Consider the following 21856-nt stretch of genomic DNA (forward strand, 5'->3'; position numbering starts at 1 on the left):
TGTACCATTATATTGGATTTAGAGTAAGCCATAGTTGTTTTCTTGGAAATCTGGCAGTACCAGAGCAACGGTATTAACTGTAATGGGGTGGTGGCTCCTGATTAAGTAGAACTGGTCTCCTTACCCAGAAAAACTCAGAAACAACAAAGAAAGGCATTACATATGATAGAAAATATGCAGATTAGCATCTTGTAGTTCTCCTACTACCGATCTCCATTCTCCTTGTGAGGTTTCTTTTTAAGCTTACTGTTCTTCCTCAACATGCTATATGCAGCTGGGTGACGAAAGGACTCTCCCCCGCAGAACAGAGCTATCTAGCTGCAAATTCCTCCAAACTGAGTGCAAACTGTTCAGCAGGAGATCCCCAAAGGGACTGGAGACACTGCACAGACAGCAATTTAGCATTTATATGAGGTTCTTGCCATTTCCAAATGTTCCTCACGCTGCCCAGATGACGGCTTTGACAGACTGGAATTCAAAATCTGAATAAGTCTGCAACAATGCTTAGTGCTAACACTAGACTAGAATAACCTATTATTTACTAGCTTACTTCACAGTGTATAGCAAAAAACGTTACACCTAAGACTGCAGCTACCTGTGTACAATTAATTTTAATGCATGGACTACATTTTGAGACATGCTGTAGTATTACATTGATTTGAATGTGGTTACACTAGTGCATAAGAAAAAATTGCCCAACTCTACACAGTAAATACTATATTTTATAGATGTAAAAGTCTATTACACTATTCATTTAAAAATATCCAGCATACAGGAATATAATGATTAAGTGTAGCAGCCAACCAGCATTTTATTAAAGCATAAAGCATGGGCAAGCATAGACTCCTATAATGCTAAGGTGACTAAATTGCCTGTTAAGAGGATTTTTTTGTTAAACAATAGACTACATTCTATAAAAACAACCCCTCTGCATAATACAACATCTAATTTCTTATCAGGGCACTTATTTCAATTCATCAGTAAGGAGTAGACATAATGTTTCAACTATATTTTTCTTAGTTTATGTTTGGTATTCTTTTTCTTCTTTCCTCTTGGGTTATATCAATTTTCATTGTTACAGTACTTGAAAGTAAAACTGAGCTACATTTTGCTGAGATTTACAGTTCCTCAGACTCTAAGTCAGGCCATGTAAGACCATTTCTAAACATGAATTTTAGGAATAAACCAGGATTTTTTTAATTGCCTCATCTTCTGTTCAATATAACAACAATACAAAAAATTACTATATACTTCTATTCCAATTCAGAGGAAGACCATCCCTCCATCCCCAAAGAACAATGAGAAATAAGCACACACTTGTGCATCCTATGAGATTAGAGCTGCTTTCTTGCTTTGCCATCTGCATGTACAATGATCCCATTCTAGATGCCCACAGTGAGGTTTATATCAACTAACTTTAGCCTTCTGGAAGCAGTACCTATTCCAAGGTGCCTTACACAATCCTTAGAGAAAAACTGGCATTTGAGCAGGAGCAATTAATCTATTTTAAACACCTACATTCTGGATAGGTAACAAGCAGGTGGTATGAATCTCACCAATGTACCAAGTGCATCACATAAATTGATTGCGTTAGTGATTAAATCTTTCTGGAAAACTAGCCCTGTTATGTAAACATGTTAAAGCTGTTAGGTCTTTACATCCCTATTTTTTTTTAACTTAATATTTTACTTCCTGTAGTAATGGTACAACTCCAAAATCTTTCAACTCAGGAAACCCAACTGGCATCAAGTATTTCCTTCTGCCTTTCTCCTTAACACTCTGCTGAAGTGAAAACAGACAAGGCCATTCTGCCATACCGCTGTTCCTACAAAGGAGCAACAAAGTGGCAGGAACAGACAATGCACTGCAGTCTCTACTAGAGAAGGAGAAGCAGAGAAATTTGGTTTCACGACACAACTTACAGTGATCAGGAGAAAAACAAAGACATGAGCAACAACTTCTCAGCAGTATTCTCATAAAAGTCAAGCCTACCTTAGAGACTACTCTATTTATCAGATGTAACATTCAGTATTTTGTGGGCACATAATACCTTTTCGAATGCTTCTCTTCAGCTTGTTACAGAGGTCAACGCGAGGGTTCTCCAAGCTGTCCTCTATGGAGCCAGGGCTTTGCTCAGGAGAGGAGAGCCCTTTGCTAAGGTCCAGCGGTACTTTGCTACCCGTTGGTGGTGGGGAGGTGGCCGGGCTGTAGGTCGAGGTAGGACTGCTTGCCACAGACGAAGAAGAGAGGTCAAGGGCACCGATCCTTGAATTCAGTGGTGAGGTCAATGACAGTTTTCGGGTTCTGACAGGTGAGGAAGTTCTGGAGAGTGACAATGGAGGAGGAGAAGAAAACTTGCGAGACAGATTTGGTGACTTCCCATCAGTCTGGTACTCTCCTTTGTTGTTTTGACCGGTAGAAAAGAATAACTCCAGAGACCTGAGAGTAAGAAACAAAAAAACCAAAAGATGACAACAAACACCAAAGAGATCTAAGTGAAAACACTTACATACCAGTTTTGTGCAAATCTGCACAGCACTGCAAAATCTGTATGACACTGAGTCCTCAAAGCCTGGGCAGAAAGTTGAGACAGACTTACCTAAAAACTTACATCCTACTTACAAAGGAAGAAATTTCTTCTTAGATTATTCATATAACAGAAAATCATGGTAAAAAACCCCCTAAGAACAAAAGACACCATAAGAATTCCGTAAGAAACCTGTGATTGGAGGGAAAAATCCTAGAGCTCACCTGACAGGAATGGAAGTGAAGGGCCGTCTGTATATGTCTGAAAGTTTTTCCAGTACAACAGCTGCAGTAGTAAATATGCGGTAAGTATGCAGGAAAGTATTCAGGAAATCAATACTTAGAAATCGCAAGTCTGTTAGCCGCTCTAAAAGGCGCTCGACGCTTGCATAACGGATTTGGGGTACTTTGCAGGAATTCAGTGTTTTGCTGAAGCAGATATCAATGTCATCTCTATGAAGACGAGCATCAGATCTACACAAAAATTAAATTTAGAACATTTTACCAAAGAGGAAAAGTGATTATGGTACAGTAGCGGTATCACTTTGACTGCTCCTGTCAACATAGAAGCAGCAAATATATATATGCATTCTTGTATTTCATCAACACAAGAAAACTCTTCATCTGTGGTGATACCTGCTTTCATTCATATTTTATGGCATAACTAAAGGAATGTATGTATATTTTGGCAAATAATTAATTTACATTTAAAAGTGTAAGAAACCATTAATGATGCTTAAATTTCTAAAATGGAACAGGAGGCAGAATTGTCCCCTCTTGCCTCTTTCAGGCTGTTGTGGCCTGTAGTCCAGTATTATTAGAAGCTCACCATAGAATAATAGTGGACTGATAACAGTTTTTTTCTGCTGGGATCTAGCTTTATCTAAAATAAACTAATGGGCCCTAGCAAAAGACAGCCAAATTAACCCCTTAGCTAAGCTTAAGGCTCATCAGCAAGGTAACATCTGCCCTCAGGCTCCAATAGATACTGGTTTTTTAAAAGAAGAAAAAGAGAACAGCATGAAACATCTTAAATTTCAAAGCAGAAAGCATGGAGAGGCTTTGTTTCAGTGAAAAAAAAATTGGACTAATTTTTGTTTGGGCATTAAAACAAAAATCAATCATTTACATAACCCTGCTCATGACGGTTTTTTTTCCAAATTCAGTTTTATCTAGTTGAAGGCATAGTTTGTGAAAAAACTGGAATGGATACTAAGTGAAACATCTTTCAATACTGCCTGATCTTGCAGTTAGAAATGATTGGATTTTCTTAGAATACAGCATCAAGATATTCCACACGCTTCTACACTGCATTACATAAAAGAAACAACAACAAAACATCTTTCTTAAGTTGGGTTCTCAGAAAAGTGGCAATTTTTTTTTATTTCATTCAAAGACGTCTGACTCTAAAAGTCAATGTGTGCTAAAAATCAGATGAGTAAAACCTCAGAAAGAGAACACCAAATTTGTGTCTGTTGTTAAGATCCTGTATGTTTTTTAGAATAAAGATTTCCTTCTCTTGACATTGGGATTAAGACCTTGCTTTAATCTACAATTTGAAAGCAGATGAATGTATTTTTAACATTCAGTGGGTAAAACAGAAGTGTTTACACACTGGAGAGTTCCTGGAATAAAACTTTAAATAAATAAATATAATAAATATTATAAATAAAACTATAAATAAAATATTATTGAAGACAATAAAATGCCTTTTTTTCCAGGGATCAAAGGTATATGCCCTAACAGTGTATTCACAGATGTTATCTTTTTTTAATTTCTAAACATATACAAAGAGAGGAGAGGCAACAAATACAAATGAGGCATTTGAGAAACCTTCATGTACGGAGTACATCCAAGAAAGAGAAATGGCCTAATGATAGATAACAGCAAGAAAGGAATCTAGCAGATGAAGCTGCTAAGCCACTATTCATCTTATTTGATGTTGTGGCAGTCTGGTGAAGTTCCCACTGACTAGAAAAGGGGAAATAATACCCCCATTTTTACAAAGGGAAAAAAGGAACACCCAGGGAACTACAGGCTGGTCAGTCTCATCTCTGAGCCCAGCAAGAGCATGGAGCAGATCCTCCTGGAAACGAAACCAAGGCACATGAAAAATAAGGAGGTGATTGGTGACAGCCAACATGGCTTCACTAAGGGCAATTCATGCCTGACAAATCTGGTGGCCTTCTACAACCAGGTTACAGCATTGGTGGATGAGGGAAGAGCGACTTGTGCAAAGCATTTGACACTGTCCCACACGACATTCTTGCATCTAAATTGGAGAGACGTGGATTAGATAGATGGACCACTCGGTGGACAAGGAATTGGCTAGATGGTCACACTTAAAGAGTTGTGGTCAATGGCTCGATGTCCAAGTGGAGTTCAGTGATGAGTGGTGTTCCTCCAGGGCTGGTATTGGGATTGTTGCTGTATGTTGGCGACATGGACAGTGGGATCGAGTGCACACTCAGTAAGTTTGCCGATGACACCAAGCTGTGTGGTGTGGTTGACATGTTGGAGGGAAGGGATGCCATCCAGAGGGACCTTGACAGGCTGGAGAGGTCGGCCCGTGTGAACTGCATGAAGTTCAACAAGGTCAAGTGCAAGGTCCTGCACATGGGTTGGCACAATCCCAAGCATAAATACAGGCTGGGCAGAGAATGGATTGAGAACAGCCCTGAGGAGAAGGACTTGGGGGTGTTGGTGGATGACAAGCTCAACATGAGCCGGCAGTGTGCGCTTGCAGCCCAGAAAGCCAACCACATCCTGGGCTGCATCAAACCAGTGTGGCCAGCAGGTTGAGGGAGGTGATCCTGCCCCTCTACTCCGCTCCTGTGAGACCCTACCTGGAGTACTACATCCAGCTCTGTGGTCCCCAGTACAGGAAAGACATGGACCTGACGGAGCAAGTCCAGAGGAGGGCCACGAAGCTGATCAGAGGGCTGGAGCACCTCTCCTATGAGGACAGGCTGAGAGAGTTGGGCTTGTTCAGCCTGGAGAAGAGAAGACTCTGGGAAGACCTTAGAACAGCTTTCCAGTACCTGAAGGGGCCTACAGGAAAGATGGTGAGGGACTGTTTATCAGGGAGTGTAGTGACATGACAAGGGGGAATGGCCTTAAGCTGAAGGAGGGGAGATTTAGACTAAGTATTAGGAAGAAATTTTTCCCTGTGAGGGTGGTGAGGCCCTGGCACAGGTTGCCCAGAGAAGCTGTGGCTGCCCCTGGCTCCCTGGAAGTGTTTGAGGCCAGGCTGGATGGGGCTTTGGGCAACCTGGGCTAGTGGAGGGTGTGCCTTCCAACCCAAACCATTCTATGACTCTGTGATTCTATGATTCTATTTCTGTTCCTATATTCTATTCCTTTATACTTATATTGGATAACAGTAGGTAAAATTCATGTAACTACAGATCTGTAGAGAATCCAAGAGATAAAACTGCGTTACAAATCTGGAATCATGTACTGAAAATTGCTGTCTACAAATAAAAATTACATATTACAATAAATGACTGAAGGAATCCAAGGATGAGGGAAGCAGGTTTATGAATAATGGCGTTACCCTGACGTGATCAGTGAAAATTATGGGACAAAATAATTTTTTTCTCAGAAGTAAGAGAAACAAAGATAAGAAAAATTTTGGCTAATACAACAAAATACCTTGGAAAATTATACTTGTCTGCAGTCATCTAAATTTCGAAGACGTTTTAATAAAATTATGAGTGGCATGACAGCAAAAAGCTAACAGAGAATAAAATTATTCATCTGAAGCATAACTGAAGGTACCTTCACAAACAATAGAAAAATCTGAGCTGTGATCCTATACAGTCCAATATTGTGAATTGAGAGTTTACCATCTGAGTCATCCTTACCATTTCAAGAAACAGATTTGAAAAGATACATTTTGGGATGCAGAATTCATTCCATTCAACAAAAATAGGAAAAAAAATAATTTGAAAGGTTGTATTTTCCAAATACACATCTTCTTTTGTTAAAACTTTTATAAAAAAAACCCCCAACAAGCTATTTTGGTCATTGGGTGAAAAAAATGGTGCACTTACTTGATCATATGTGGCACTGTGACTTTAGAGTTTTCTTCAAACACTATGGTCATTAAACCATTGCACCTTATATTATCAATGCACTGTGAAAATAAACATTGAAAACTGTTAAAATCAAAACACAGGTTAAGAGCATTTACTTCCACACTTTTCATATTGCTGTAAGCTTAAAGCATAGCTTTTACATGGTATGGACTGATTGGTACAAGGTATTTTCGTAAATGAAAAGCAATGATGCAAGAAGTACAGTGGACATGCTTCTCTAGTCTTCTGCTTTTGATTTGTACATCTGCAAGGCCATGCATCTTTATCAGCACACTCAGAATATTCAGCTCAGCATCCTTTCTTCACAAGATTAAGTATTTTGAGTTGCAAGTGAAATTTCCTTTGAAGTTCCTTTGAAACTGAACAAAATTAAGTATCTCTAGCATTTCCTGCATGAGTATTAAACTTGAAAAATCAATATTGCAAGAAAGTTAGCATACGTTATCCACAAATGGATATACTAACACCTTAACCTTTACACTGTGCAAAAAGACCAAAGAGAAATATAAACAGTTTCTACAAACACAGTTGTAAAAACAAATTCGAGTGGTGCTGTTATTGTGAAATATAGCTAGAAGGATGCTGTCAAAGGAATTCCTTGCAAACTCTTGTATAAATGTTTTGGGCTAGGTATTAGAAGCTGGAAAGACACTTTTGGGACATGGTTGCAGCTGGGACATATTGCTTTAGAAATTATGGGCTGTCCCGTGGTCAGTAGAAGTCTACAAACTAGGGTTGCGCAAGCTGTTCTTCAAGCCTCTAAGCAGCCCAGTGCTGGCGGCACATAGGGGTAGCTTGAAGCCATTTGTACACCAGTATCTTCTGGTTTGTACCTTTATGTAGTTAAGATCACATAGCACCACAAGCCTTGCTCTTAGAAGTCAGGAGAGAGTCTGCCAGTGGATCAGGCTTATACGGTCTGCAAAAAGTACCTGCTACCTAAAACTACAGGATTATTGTCTCTAAATTCTTTCTAGTTTTATTTGTCAAGTATCATTATGTGGTGGGTTGACCCTGGCTAGGGGCCAGGTGCCCACCAGAGCCGCTCTATCACTGCCCTCATTCACTAGACAGGGGAGAAAAAGTATAACAAAAAGCTTGTGGGTCGAGATAAGGACAGGGAGAGATCATTCTCTAATTATCATCATGAGCAAAACAGACCGAACTTAAAGAAAAATTAATCTTATTTATTACGAGGCAAAACAGAGTAGAGGAATGAGAAATAAAACCAAATCTTAAAACACCTCCCCCCACCCCTCCCATCTTCCCGGGCTCAACTTCACTCCCGGCTTCAACCTCCTCCCCCGCCCAGTGGCACAGGGGGACGGGGAATGGGGGTTACGGTCAGTTCACCACACGTTGTTTCTGCCGCTTCTTCATCCTCAGGAGGAGGACTCCTCTCATCGTTCCCCTGCTCCAGCGTGGGGTCCCTCTCACGGGAGACAGTCCTTCACGACTTTCTCCAATGTGAGTCCTTCCCACGGGCTACGGTCCTTCACCAACTGCTCCAGAGTGGGGCCCTCCCATGGGGTGCAGACCTTCAGGAACAAACTGCTCCAGCGTGGGTCCCCCACGGGGTCACAAGTCCTGCCAGCAAACCTGCTCTGGTGTGGGCTCCTCTCTCCACGGGGCCACAGGGCCTGCCAGGAGCTTGCTCCAGCGTGGGCTTCCCACGGGGTCACAGCCTCCTTCAGGTGTCTCCACCTGCTCCGGCGTGGGGTCCTCCACGGGCTGCAGGTGGAATCTCTACACCCCCTCATCCTTCCTCCATGGGCTGCAGGGGGACAGCCTGCCCCACCATGGTCTTCACCATGGGCTGCAGGGGGATCTCTGCTCCGGTGTCTGGAGCACCTCCTCCCCTCCTTCTGCACTGACCTTGGTGTCTGCAGAGTTTCTTACATCTTCGCACTCCTCCCTCTGGCTGCAAAAGCTCTGTTTTTGTCTTTCTTAAATACGTTATCACAGAGGCACTGATTGGCTCGGCCTTGGCCAGCGGCGGGCCCGTCTTGGAGCCGGCTGGCATTGGCTCTGTCAGACACAGGGGAAGCTTCTAGCAGCTTCTCACAGAAGCCACCCCTGTAGCCCCCCCGCTACCAAAACCTTGCCACGCAAACCCAACACACATGAAAAAAACCCAAACAAACAAAAAAAACCCCCCACTACTTATTTACATCAATAAATAGGATTTTCCAAAATTATCATATACATTTACCTTGACTTCAAGAATAAAAATAGTCTCCTGGCTTTGGAACATCTTATAGTAAAATAATGATTGATGTTAGACTGGTCAAACAAGATAATCAGAGGTCTCTTCAGGTTTGAAATATATCTACATAGCTATACATTTAAAATGTGATCTATGTAGACATATGTGTTTTTAAATTCAGGTATTTAAGATTATTTGAAAAGTGCAATTCTAACAATTCACATCATGATTTTATCAAATTGTTATCTAAAAGCACTGAGAAAAACACATGATTTCCTCCATGTTAATGTTAAATGTTGCCAACAAGCCCTTAGCACGAATCATAAAACTGCCTGAGTTAATTCAGCACTATTATCTTTAGTCTGCATAGGTCTACCATTTATCACCTCCCTGACAGATACTATCATTCTAGCTAAGGAATGAGTGTAATGGGGATCTAGGGCCGAAGGACGATAAGCTCAAACTAGAAGAGGGGAGGCTTCTTCAGCATCAACAAAAAACCACACATTTTTCATAAGAAGTGTATGGTTTGCATGAAAGGAATATAAAATTAAGAAGCCTCACTAGAACATATAGGCAAATATGACTTATATGTCTTATGCATATGTAATTTAACAAGATGCAGAATTCTGGACACCAAGACTAATGCTGTGAGTGAACAGCAACTACATGTATACTTCTTTTACTTGCAAACATAGGAGAACACATCTTTACTGAAAAAAAAAATAATACTTTTTATATGCCCTTTTTGTTGGCATAGTTCTAATGTTCTCCTTCAGAGTTGTAGCCAGGGTTAAAAAGAAAAAGATGTTTCTGGGCAGGCAATTCAGTAATTTTTTATGGCAATGTTTCTCCTGGCAGTGGGCTCAGTCAGAAACACAATTTGGTTTTCAAGAGACCAGTGGTCTCAACTGTTTAGAAGTTCTCAATGCATTATCCAAATTTTCACCGCAAATTTTCCTTCTCCAGCAGAACACAAGTGGCATACTTCTTGTGTTTTTTTCTTCTTTCTTGCTCTCTAGATGGAGTATAAGCACTCAGTCAATTGACTTGCTGTTATTTGTAAACAACAGTACCAATTTGTGCTCAAATGTTTGTGCAGTCTGCACAGCATCTTGTGCCCCTTAATCCTTTTTTTCTTTTAAGTTGCTGCTCATCCCCTCAGCATCTCTTGCTTCCCTTCCTTTGTAAGGCTAGAGAAGCTGTTTCAGCCTCACTATACTAACAGACCTCCATTTCTCAGGCTTTCACTTATAAATGTCTGTAAATTGTTGGCCCCCTACCTCTTCAGAATACGCCTGTCTTCAAAAGCAGGGAGATCTCCCCTTCATCAAAGAGGGATCAAGGGAGAAACCCTTCTAACTGTTTCCCTGGCAGTGTGGCCAACCCTTTGCTCTCTCAGCTGTATGCAGCTAGTCGGGTTTACCTCTGCCTTGCTAAGACATTTTCAAGCTTTGTTGGCACACAGCTCTCAAGTCAGCTGTGGAGCTTTTCAGCTCTTCCCCTACCACCACAGTAGCATTGTTTGGAGCTGCACTGCTTTGGAGAAGACCTGACCTTTGGATGCAGACCCAAATGCTGACCTCTAGTCTACATTGACTGCAGATGACTTTCTCATTTAAATTTATTATTATTTAGACTAAGAATGGACTTATTTCTGGGTGTCCCATGTTCCAGATCAGTTCTGAAATGGTCTTTCCTCCCCAGCAAATAATTCTGATACTTTTACATGTCAATGGAACAACATAATTCACTGAAAATCCATTTTGTAAAATGTCTCCAACCAGATCTGGCTGTAAGATCTGTATGCACTGAGTTGCAGCTCATACCATATTGTGAGAATTTTACCTTCATATCTCCATTCCTTTAAAAAAGTTAGTCCAGAAGAAAGTAACTCAGAAAGAATACTTATTTTCCTGCAATTTGTACTTATTATGGTGATAATTCATTTGGAGATGTTGCCAGCTCTGGTAGCATCTTTAGAGATTCATCAAATTCCACACTGATATTTGTCCAATCAACTATTTCTCTTTAAATTAATAGAGGATAGGACTCAAATTCAGCACTAAGATATCTATGTACTTTGTGGTTGTGATACCTGTGAATATTGAAATATTAATATCAATTCAAGCAATTAGAGCCATTGATCAATAGATGTAACCAAACAAAAGGGAAATCATTGTAACTTAGAAAATAATTAGTTGTTAAGATAAGAAGATCTGGAACAATCTCAGTTTAAACAGCTCGGCCTTGGAAGAACAGATGCATAAAGATAAGAAAGTTACAAGGCGATCCCAAAACCAGCCTTGAGGGATAAGGTATATGTGATACCAGGACTGAGTCTGAAGACCCCCAACGACCAGCTGACCAGCCGGAGGTGCCAACAAACATGCGCAAAAGACTTTAGCATATGCTAACGAGTTCCCGGAAAATCCATGAATGTGATAAGCACTACTCGGAAATATACTGAATATGTATATTAACATAGTATAAATACTTGCTAGTTTTGTCTTTTGGGTGTGCACGTTAGGTGGAGTAATCCCCTGTACACCCAGCACTGCAATAAAGAATGCCCGCTTTCTAAAACTTCAAAATAAGTCTTAGAGAGTGCATTATTTTGCCACTTTCCAGTAACAGTTGCATGCATGAACAAAATAGCAATAGACTTAATTCAGATGTGGGTAGTTCAAAGTTCAGATTTTTCATAGTGCATTCAACTTCCTTCCACAAATAGATTCTGATAAAGGTTCATCTACAATGTTTTTAGCCAAAAGCACTATTTATTTTTTTTATTCCTGACGTTTAAATATTTTAAAACACCATTTTTCTTCATTCACAATAAAGACAGTTCCTGCACACTGTCAGAATGCATAGTAATTATTTATAATGGTTTGTTAGTATTCTTTTTGGTGGAAAATGCAGTTTATCTCATTTTCTCACTGGATGGGATATGATTATTGATGTGATATGATATCATTTTAACTCTCAGGACTCTCAGGTGTTTTTTGATCCATATGAAAGTTATGAACAAACAAGTTCTATCCTTCTTAAATCAAAATGCTTATCTGGATGGGCTCTCCTTAGACATAAAAATGACAGCCATTAGTATTATGTTTGGCAACTGACAATTTTGTATTTTATATCCCATCTCTCTCATTGAGAAACACATTTAACTGATGACTCACATGCAAAGACAGAATTTTGAGGAAAACAGGTAACACTAAGGGGTTTTCATATATATCACAGCAAATCAGCCGTCAAGAAATCAACATCCCTTTCTTGGACTAGTTTTCAGAAATACAGAATAAACCAAGATCTCAATGCGAACAAGATAAAGAATGCATTAAGCTACCTGACTTATATCACTCGTCCATGCAGCTTTCTCCTGTTGTGATGGGGCTAAAAGGACAACAGTAAAGGGAGGAGCATCCATAGGTTCAACTACAAGCTTGAAATCAAGGTGTCCAAACACTTGTCCAGAACTTTTTGCTTTATAGACAGAAGGGGAAAAAAAGTCAAAATGTGAGACTTCAGATTGTAAGACAAAGAAAATAATAGTTTAATTTAAAATGGAGGTTACTTTAAATCATCTCTCTGACAAAGAGCAAATCCAATGGGGGATCTAAAACTCATTTTGGTTTTCACATACACCAAATACATAAAAAGTTGCAAACATGCAATAGTGGGAGTATATCACTTTTAAAGATACCAAATAAGGCTAACGTCCTTGTGACACTTCTACACTGATACACTCTCAGCATAAAGTATCACTGAAATTAATGAAACTACTTTCACAATTCAAATGTAAAACTTGCCTAAAACTGCAGCATGGAAGCAAAAATAAGTAACAAAAAATCAGCTTGGGAATGTGGTTTGTTATTTCATTTGACCAATCTTGCAGTCAAGATTTGTGGGGAGCTCAAGACAAAAAGTTTCCACTAATTCTGCCAACTCATTCAACCCCCATGTATTTAAGAAACCCAACTATCTGCTGCGTCTTTTAAGGAGTATTTTTTTCTTTCCAAAATCCTCTGGGTGAAGTTGTGTACAAAAGTCAGCAAATAATTTGTCACATTTCTCTAGCCAGTCTACTTGAAAATGCTATGTGGGACATCAACACCAAGAACAAACATAACAAAACAAACCCTTATGCAAGCCAGCATGCCCATTACTAAAACATCTATTCTACTCAATCAGTTCAATGTTGTATTCCTCTGGTTTCATGAAAGAGGAGAACATATCAATTTGCTCTTATGAAAAATAAATAAAGGGTACCAATTTTAAGAAACTAGAAACTGTAATTACTACAAACAGCTGAATTTAACTTACAATCATCATCACCCGTTTCTGTCTCCTCAATCAGTGTGCACTCCATTAAAGACAGAACACCTCCTGTCTAAGAAAACAAAGCACATTTTTCACAAATTTTGACATTTGTTCCCATTCCGTCATTATAGTTATTTTTAAACTTTGATATACCTTACTCTAAGATTTTACATTATTCAGAACTCTTAGGAAGATACATCAATTTCATGATGCAAATTTTTCCTCAGGAACTAAACCTGGGTAGGTTAAATATAATGTTCTTCTTAATCCAACAAATCAATAATATACTCAAATATATAAAATTTCTTTCATTTTTACCACACCATAATTTATCTGCCATACAGATTTGTTCACAAGTTACAAAAAAGGTAACTAGAATTTCATCTTCTCCTGAATTTAAATCAAATACAAGATTTTTTTTAAAGTTCAGTTATACTCTACTTTTTGCAAAATACTTGAACTATTTAATGGGTGCAAAGTGAGAAAGCATACAAACAGTCTTAATAGCCTCTCAGAAATGTCTTTGTCAAATTAAAATTCTATTCAACATAATCCACTCTGTAAACTACCAACATCTCTTTATTCACAAGCCAACACTACAAAAGAATGATTCTCATCAAATATAACCAGAGTGTTCTTAGAAGAGCTTTCAGTTTAAGCAAATGTGCTCCTCAGGAAAGCAGAATTGGCTTTTAAAATTAATTTTTAAAGCTCTGGAAAATAGTCTTTGTTAATTCCATGGGGTTGTACTGGCTGATTTATGCACTGAAAACTGACTTACATTCAGTGCTAGCTTATACAAACAGACACAGCAATGTCTTATTTCTAACCCCCAGCTTATTGGAATTACATGGATCTAGAAAAAAAATGTAGTTAGTAAGAACTCTGGCTGAATTCTATTATTTGCATTGAGAAGACAAAGCAGTTAACTACTGTGCATCACCTCACTTCTGTTTGTAACAATACATGCAAACCTCAGGTTAAAACCATAAAATAATAAAATATTGAAATTTTACTGAAGCTGTGTTTTCATTTTGTCTATTGAGTCATAATGTAAAGTTTGTACCTTGAGAAGATGCAGTTTTCCTCCTGAACTTCTTGTACAAATTAAAAAATGTTTTGTAAATAAGAAGCACTGTCTTTCTCCTTCTTTCTTCAAAGATAATGATCCCAGGCGAACTTTACTAAGTTTTCCCCTCTCAACTGAAGGGACTTGAATGAGGGAACCTGATAATAAAGATGCAAAATTTAGTGTACTATAATAATACTTAGTAGGCAGTGTTTAAAGTGTTAATGTATTGAATATTATATTAATTAATGCAAATTTCCCTTCTACTAAGTACCAACAGACATCAGCATCAGCTTTAAGCACAAGTCGATCATCTGCTTTCGCACAAATTCTCTTTGTTTTTTATGATAAATATACTCTAGTAAGTACGGTCTAAACTAATACTTATGTACATGGCAGGATTACATCTTGGACAAATTCTTATGCAATTCGAACACACTAATAGCACACTGATCAGAAAATGAAGCTGAACAGCAAACTCTGCTTTTACAGCTGCTAGGTTTGCAAAAGTTACATTACTTACAAGTCAAAGAGACAGAGGATGAAAAGAACAGGTTTTGAAGGAAAAAAGTCTGTGCCTGTGTGCAAGAGAGATGGAAATGAAGCACATTTTTTCTTATCTTATACTGCATAATTTTCAGTGCTCCACAGCTCATCCAAAATGTGTTACCAGTAAAACACTTCTGAACTAAATTGAACCTGGTTACATAAGTCTGAATTTGTGCTCTGCAGAAATCCAGACTGGGGACAGCTTTGCTTCTTTGCCGTTTTGTACCTCAAAGCCAGTCTCTGACCAACTTTTCCAGATTGATATCACCATGTGTATCACTTCTGAATTTGGATCTGGAGTTAAATTTGGTGGTGAAGTGCAATTCCTCTATATATCAAAGGGAAAGATTTTATGATACAACTTGCTGTTACCAGACAGGGCAGCCAAGAGACCTCGTAATCTCATTCCCACACATCTATCCTTACTATCACCCTTACACTGGCTCTCATCTTATTCCAACGTTAGTTAGCTAATAGAGCTAAACCAGCAGGAAACTAATGCTACAAAGCAGCAGCCAACTTAGCTCCCTGATACGCCTCACTGCAAAGTCAAAAAAGCACCAGTGATGATGCAATGGAAGTAACAGCAGCAGAACAAGCAGGAGGGGATGGATATTGGCCTGCCTCTTTCAAAGGCAACAACATACTGGACTAGCACAGCTCTATCAAAGCTCAAAGTAGCGGCAGCATCTTGACACAATGCATAATTATCCATGAAGTACTAGATTAGTAATTCTTACTATACATTGTCAAAAACAACTATCTTGCTCAAAGTTCACATACACAATCTTAAACTAACAACCAGAGAAATTAAGGTAACTGAGAAAGCTACTGCTTATCTACATTTTTCTACACTTAGCTTCCCCTATATACTTAATTAGCCTTAAGTTATTAATATATTTGAAACTTATACTGTCTGGCATAGCAAAATATACACCAGTAAATCTGAAACAGAACAGTGTTGACAGCCAATTCACATTTAAACTAAATGTGTACAACGTGATTTGTGTCACTGCAACAAAACAGAGGAGTAAAGTTATACTCCAGAGATTTGCAAAGATCTGGAACATTTTCCAGGTTCACTTAAATTCTGACCAAAATCCATAAATACTTACAGGTTGTTGTACATTTCCCCTGGACAAAACAGCCTACCTGCCTCAGCTGTGAAAGACAGGAAGGAGACCATTCCCATCTGTTGGAATGGTGACTTTTCCATGTTATACCAACTGCCCCCTAGGTACCATTAGAAGGCCAAGGAGTGTGTACAAAGCAATTCCCAAGCAACTTCCCATCACAAAATTCTCAGCATCATTTTTCTCCTGAAATTCCCTCTACACATTTAGGTTAATAATACTCAACCTGTATGTTTAATTTCTGCTTTGTTTCTTAGAATAACAGTATCTATAAATATGACACACTTACAGATACAGGTTTACAGGTAGCTTTTATTTTATTGTTTTGATTTTCATCAGAATGCTTTCAGGAATACCATATTCTGTTCTGCTAAAATGTGCTGAAGGTTAAATGGTGTTCTTGAAGAGAGCTGAAATGCTATTGTTTAATAAACTAAATAAAAGTAAACTGGATTTTTTAAATGTAGAAAAGAGAGACTGTGTTATCTCACTTTGATACTCAATATGTACAGAGAGAAACACAGCTCCTATACGTGCAGAATGGCTGACATCAAGCAATGACCTCATGCATTCCCATCAAGCTTTTGTGATTAATGAAACTGGGCATTTGCCCACAATGAATTCTACTACAGATTTCCTCTTAAGGAAAAAATGGTCATGATTGGCCAATGTACAGTTGCAATGAGCAAGTGATGCTAATTGTAGAACATTCGTTAATAGTATAGTTTTGATGATCAGTGTAATCTCAGGAATTGGGGTTGGAACTAGACGATCTTTGAGGTCCCTTCCAACCCAAACCATTCTATAACTCTATGATTCCATCAATTTTTATCCAGCTACAACAGACCTAAGCACTTTCAGTACTTCAATACTGCCAGAATAGTCACTCTATTAGCCTTTGTTCAATCCATGAAATACAAAAGGTTGTATTTTTAGCCTACATGTAACTGTCTGATTTACAAATTCAGTTTGGCTTTCTCCAAATTCAGTTTGGCTTTCTCCATTCTGGAGGTCTTTTAGTTTTACTGTAAGGATGGTCAAGCACTGGAATAGGATGCTCAGAGAGTCTCTGGAGTCGCCATCCTTGGAAATTACCAAAACTCGGACTGGACATGGTACAGAGCAACCTGCTCCACCTGATGCGGCTTTGAGCCGGTAAGATTGAACTGGATAATTTCCAGAAGTCCCTTCCAGCTTCAGCTATTTCCTGATGTTGTAATTGTGATATATTTATCAGTACAGGTAAATTCACAGCAGCTGATGGCAGGATCAGACTGTTTAGAGACTTCTAAAGGCTTTGAGATGCCTAGTTGTCTGGGTGTCAGTCAATGTTGGATTGCAGATTGAGACTCCCTATGTTCCCTTTAGACTCTTAAAGAAAATCTTCCTTAATTATCTGCCATGACTTATAGTGTGCCTGACAATAAAGTCTGTATCTAAGTAAGAGACAGAGAAAAGCAGACCCTGAGAAACCTGAAGGGGAATCCACAATGTCCACTGCAAAGCACTGCCAGGGATAGTTCCTATGGTCTCAACTTGCACAGCTCAACAAAATCAATTTCTTCTTAGAAAAGTAAAGTATATAACATATGGCAATGTTGTAATTATCCTTCACAGAAAAAGCCTGAAGTAAAGGCACCTCTCTCCTTTTTTAAGCTGAAAAGAGGTTTCCTGTACCCATCTATACTGACCAACACAAAGAATAAGAGCTTAATTGAAATTAGAGGAGATGGACATCACTGTCAAAGTGATCATGCTGCCTGATGTGAAAGAAAAACAGGCTCTGTATTCCTTCATTAGCTCTGTTCAGATTTCTGCACTTCACACAAAATCACATGCAGTGGATGTTCCGAAAGATAAACTGTGATACAGCCTTCTGCAACATACAGTCTTGTCCACTGTGCTTTGACTGTATGCCCAGAAATAAATCTGAATTTAATTTATTTAAACTATGGGTTTGACCTGGGTCTAACACTCCAACAGTAATCTTTTTCAGACTGATTCCTGCAGAAAAAATAACAAGTTTTTACTGATGAAACATGGTACACAGACAAAATAATACCAGCCAATTGTAAGGGGAAAAACCACAACAAGTATATAAATACTGTAATCATCCTGGAAAAAAAATCTGAAATTTAATTAAATTGCATGGTACAAGTCAGTCTAGGATAATCACAGCCCTATAATTTTTTCGCTGTGGGTACAACACAACAGCTTCATATTTTTCTCAAAACCATATTCATAACCCTTTAAATACCTCAGTTATAACAAATGCATACATTTAATGAAGAATCAAGTAATGTAACAGTGATTGTTGTACAAACAAACTTGGAAGTTATTACAAAAAGTTTCACAGTTTGGCCACATGACTACAGAAACACCACAGAATGGATTTCAAAATGTATACGAAGTCTACTAATTACCATCTGTGTATAAGGCTCTGTTAAATACCAAATGACAGCTGAGGCTATCTAGAAAAGGTCTCATGAAGGGATGTACCTAAATTACATTCCTAAGCTTTCCTAAATACATTTAACGTTTTTCAGACACAAAGAAGCTTTCATCCAGTCAAAACCCTATGCTACAGATCTGTAGTTACTGTATACAAACCCAATAACTTGTTTTAGAAGATCCAGAAGTAAATTATTATATAAATGGGAGAAAAATAAGCTTCAGTTATGAAGCTTCCACATTTGCTAGTTTAACATGAAATTAAACCCCATCAAATAAGAACTGCAACCAATTTGCAGTTCCTGGTAAAAAGTGGCCCTTATTTTAAGTGGAAAAGGTATTTTATCACAATTTTGTGGAACTTAACAACAAATTCCACCTCAGCTGTAACTAAGTTTCAATAGAAAGAGTTTCAAAACCCACCAATAATAGACAGAAAAGAACAGAGTAATGGCTCTTTCCCTCTTCTTTTGCTAACTATTATATTGAGTGGTTCAGAATTCCTGGCAGAACAAGATGCCTTTTCTTCATGACTCCTTCTTGCAGAAGTGCTTTTTATATCTATCCTGAACTTCTACTAAAGCCTGAAAATGCATCTCTCAAGAGGCAAAGTGAGTACGTTCAGGTATTATATTTATGCTTGCACTATCAATTTGAGATGTTTTCAAGAAAAATGGGAAAAACTGGCAGTTCTTATCTTTCCTAGCAATCACTTTACCACTGACAAAGCTTCAATTTTCTCCTGCACTTCTGCACAAATGTTGGCATCAGCTGGGACTGCCAGGTTAACTGGCCAGGCAGCCCTGGTCTCTGTAGAGCTGTTGGTAATTTCTATCCCTTTGGAGATGGACCACACTCCAGGCAGAATGGGTGCTTTATCTTTTTCCATGTGCTGCTGTTTTTCACAGTTCCTGATGAAAACTGCACAGAAGTGGGGTTCAACTACAGCCCACAATTAGTTGTCATCAGGACATTTTGTGACTTACCCTCCATGGACCATGAGTAGTCTCAGGAAGTTAGCTGTGCCCAGGGCAGTGACCTGCCCAATGATGGCAACACGAACCCTGCTGCTTTTAATGACATTTTTTTCATGATTATATGGATAGCTTTAAAGAAGAATGTCTTACCTTGGCGTATGAAAGTTTGGCTGGTATCTAGTAGTATATCACAGCCTTCTACTATCATTCTTTCTATGGCGAGATTCTTCCGGATGTTTTCTGTGTCACTCACTTCATCATGCATCACCCTGTTAGACACAATACAAAATGCACTTAAATTCCCTGAAATGTATCTTGCACCTGTTGTGTCTGTTTTCACTTGCACTTACACAGTGTAGACACAGAAGGTGGCTGATGTCCTTTGCCACCTGCTACAAAACAGATATATCCATGCAGCACATGATCACGCCAGAGCAAGTTTCTTGCTTATTTTTTTTAACTCCCTTTCAAATAATTCTTTTTATCTTTGTTTTTTTCATTTTTTTAGCAGTGGAACCAATTTTGCCAGAATTGTTTTTAGACTCTTTCTAAACACATCTGACAGATGCCATCAAGCTAAAAACTCTGATAGCTTATAGAATAGTACTTCTTGACCCCTAATAGACTAGGCTGCCACAAACCTGTGTTTCCTAGCACTTTGTATTAGTTGTAACATATGGTAGAGTCCCTGCCCATGACTTTAGGTTCCCACTCTGCTCTGTTTCAGTTTTCATCTCAATGTATCATTCACTCACCCCTTGCTTCCTATAACAACCACAGCCTTGATGGCTCATTACTTCCTTTCTTCCACTTTTTTCACAGGCATTCTCCCCTTATACAGAGAAATACAGATTTTTTCCAAGGCTGAAACCAACCCAGAAGTTTATATGGTGTTGTGATGTATGATATTTCCCTAAACTGGGACTGGATTGCTCTAATTGAAAGCTCCTCAGAACTACATTAAAGGAATGGAAATGAGTCACAAAGGTTTATATTTATGGTCTATACTGCCTGCCTTATGAGCAGAGGAGAATCAATCAATCTAAGCCTCCAATTCTGAATGTTCAGTGACGAATTAGTTGGATCAGTAATGAACTCCGACTTATGAGATTAAGCCAAGCCAAAGCTGATTGATCTGCTTGTGGACATAACCCTGGCCAGAGAAATTCTCTGCTTTGATTGCATGGAAAGGAGACATTATTTCTTTCTGCTTCAGATGGCCTCAGAACAGGTCAGAACTTGCCAAACACTGCAGGAGTCACACACAGACATTTCTGTAAAAGATACTGCCTGCCCAGCTCTTTAAGAAGTCAGTGCTTGAAGAGATGGCACAACACAACCTAACTCAGAAAGCTGCCTCTGTCAAAGATACAGGAGGACAACAACAAAAACAATCATCTGCTCCAAACTAACAGGTAGTTTGCACAAGGTAGCAACTTTGTCTTAACAGAAAAAGAAAATTGAGCAGTCAAAAGCATGCAATTAAAAAAAGCTATAGAATCACAGAATCATAGAATCTTTAAGGTTGGAAAAGACCTCTAGGATCATCAAGTCCAACTGTCAACCTAAAACGCCACCATGTCCACTAAACCATGTCCCAAAGTGCCACGTCTACATGCTTTTTGAATACCTCCAGGGATGGTGAGTCCACCACCTCTCTGGAGAGCCTGTTCCAATGTCTGACCACCCTTTCACTGAAGAAATTTTTCCTAATATCCAACCTAACCCTCCCCTGGAGCAATATGAGGTTGTTTCCTCTTGTCCTATCACTTGTTACTTGGGAGAAGAGACCAACACCCACCTCACCACAACCTCCTTTCAGGTACTTGTAGAGAGCAATCAGGTAGGCCTCCCCTCAGCCTCCATTTGTCCAAGCTAAACAACCGCAGTTCCCTCAGCTGCTCCTTATCAGACTTGTGCTCCAGACCCTTCACCAGCTTCGTTGCCCTTCTCTGGACGTGCTCCAGCACCTCAATGTCTTTCTTGTAGTGAGGGGCCCAAAACTGAACACAGCGCTCGATGTGTGGCCTCCCCAGTGCCCTGAGTACAGGGGGACAATCACTGCCCTGGTCCTGCTGGCCACACTATTTCTGATACGAGCCAGGATGCTGTTGGCCGCCTTCTATAAAGCGATCCTTCTTTTACAACCAAGTATTCTTCAAGTACATCTTTGGTCAATACTCCAGATGCTCAAGATTTATATCCTGGAGTTCATGCAGCATTTCTTTGTTCACAGCAGGAAACTGTTTCCCAGAGATAACAACCAAATTTCTTACTGAGCTGACAGAGGGGAACATCTGAGAACGGTCTGGGAGTTCAGGGAAGAGCTTCATTTTGCAGGTTTCTACAGGGAGCATCAGTTCTCAAAATATATCTTTAGTTCCTGTTTATCTGACATTACTTGAAGCATATGTGAAAATCGGTTATTTCATTAATGCATGTAAACTATAACACAGCTTGAGAACTCAGTACTTTTCAAGACCCTGATTGATTCCCCTTGTCACAGAGTACTGGAGATA

At 39.1% G+C, this 21856-nt stretch overlaps 1 protein-coding gene across 4 annotated transcripts in view; it reads right to left on the reverse strand.

The window, feature by feature from the left end:
* Positions 1–21856, reverse strand: part of RASGRF2 (Ras protein specific guanine nucleotide releasing factor 2) — a 133662-nt gene that overhangs the window by 54534 nt on the left and 57272 nt on the right. For all 4 annotated transcript variants that reach the window (XM_075740233.1, XM_075740230.1, XM_075740232.1 and 1 more), the window contains exons 9-15: positions 19488–19606; positions 14225–14385; positions 13162–13228; positions 12185–12321; positions 6582–6664; positions 2752–3000; positions 2051–2439 (exon numbers count right to left, since the gene is read on the reverse strand). In XM_075740233.1, coding sequence (XP_075596348.1) covers positions 2051–2439; positions 2752–3000; positions 6582–6664; positions 12185–12321; positions 13162–13228; positions 14225–14385; positions 19488–19606 — 1205 coding nt within the window. The remainder of the gene's footprint in view (positions 1–2050; positions 2440–2751; positions 3001–6581; positions 6665–12184; positions 12322–13161; positions 13229–14224; positions 14386–19487; positions 19607–21856) is intronic.

This window comes from Balearica regulorum, chromosome Z, assembly GCF_011004875.1.
Source record: "Balearica regulorum gibbericeps isolate bBalReg1 chromosome Z, bBalReg1.pri, whole genome shotgun sequence".
In the NCBI taxonomy this organism is placed as follows: Eukaryota; Metazoa; Chordata; class Aves; order Gruiformes; family Gruidae; genus Balearica; species Balearica regulorum.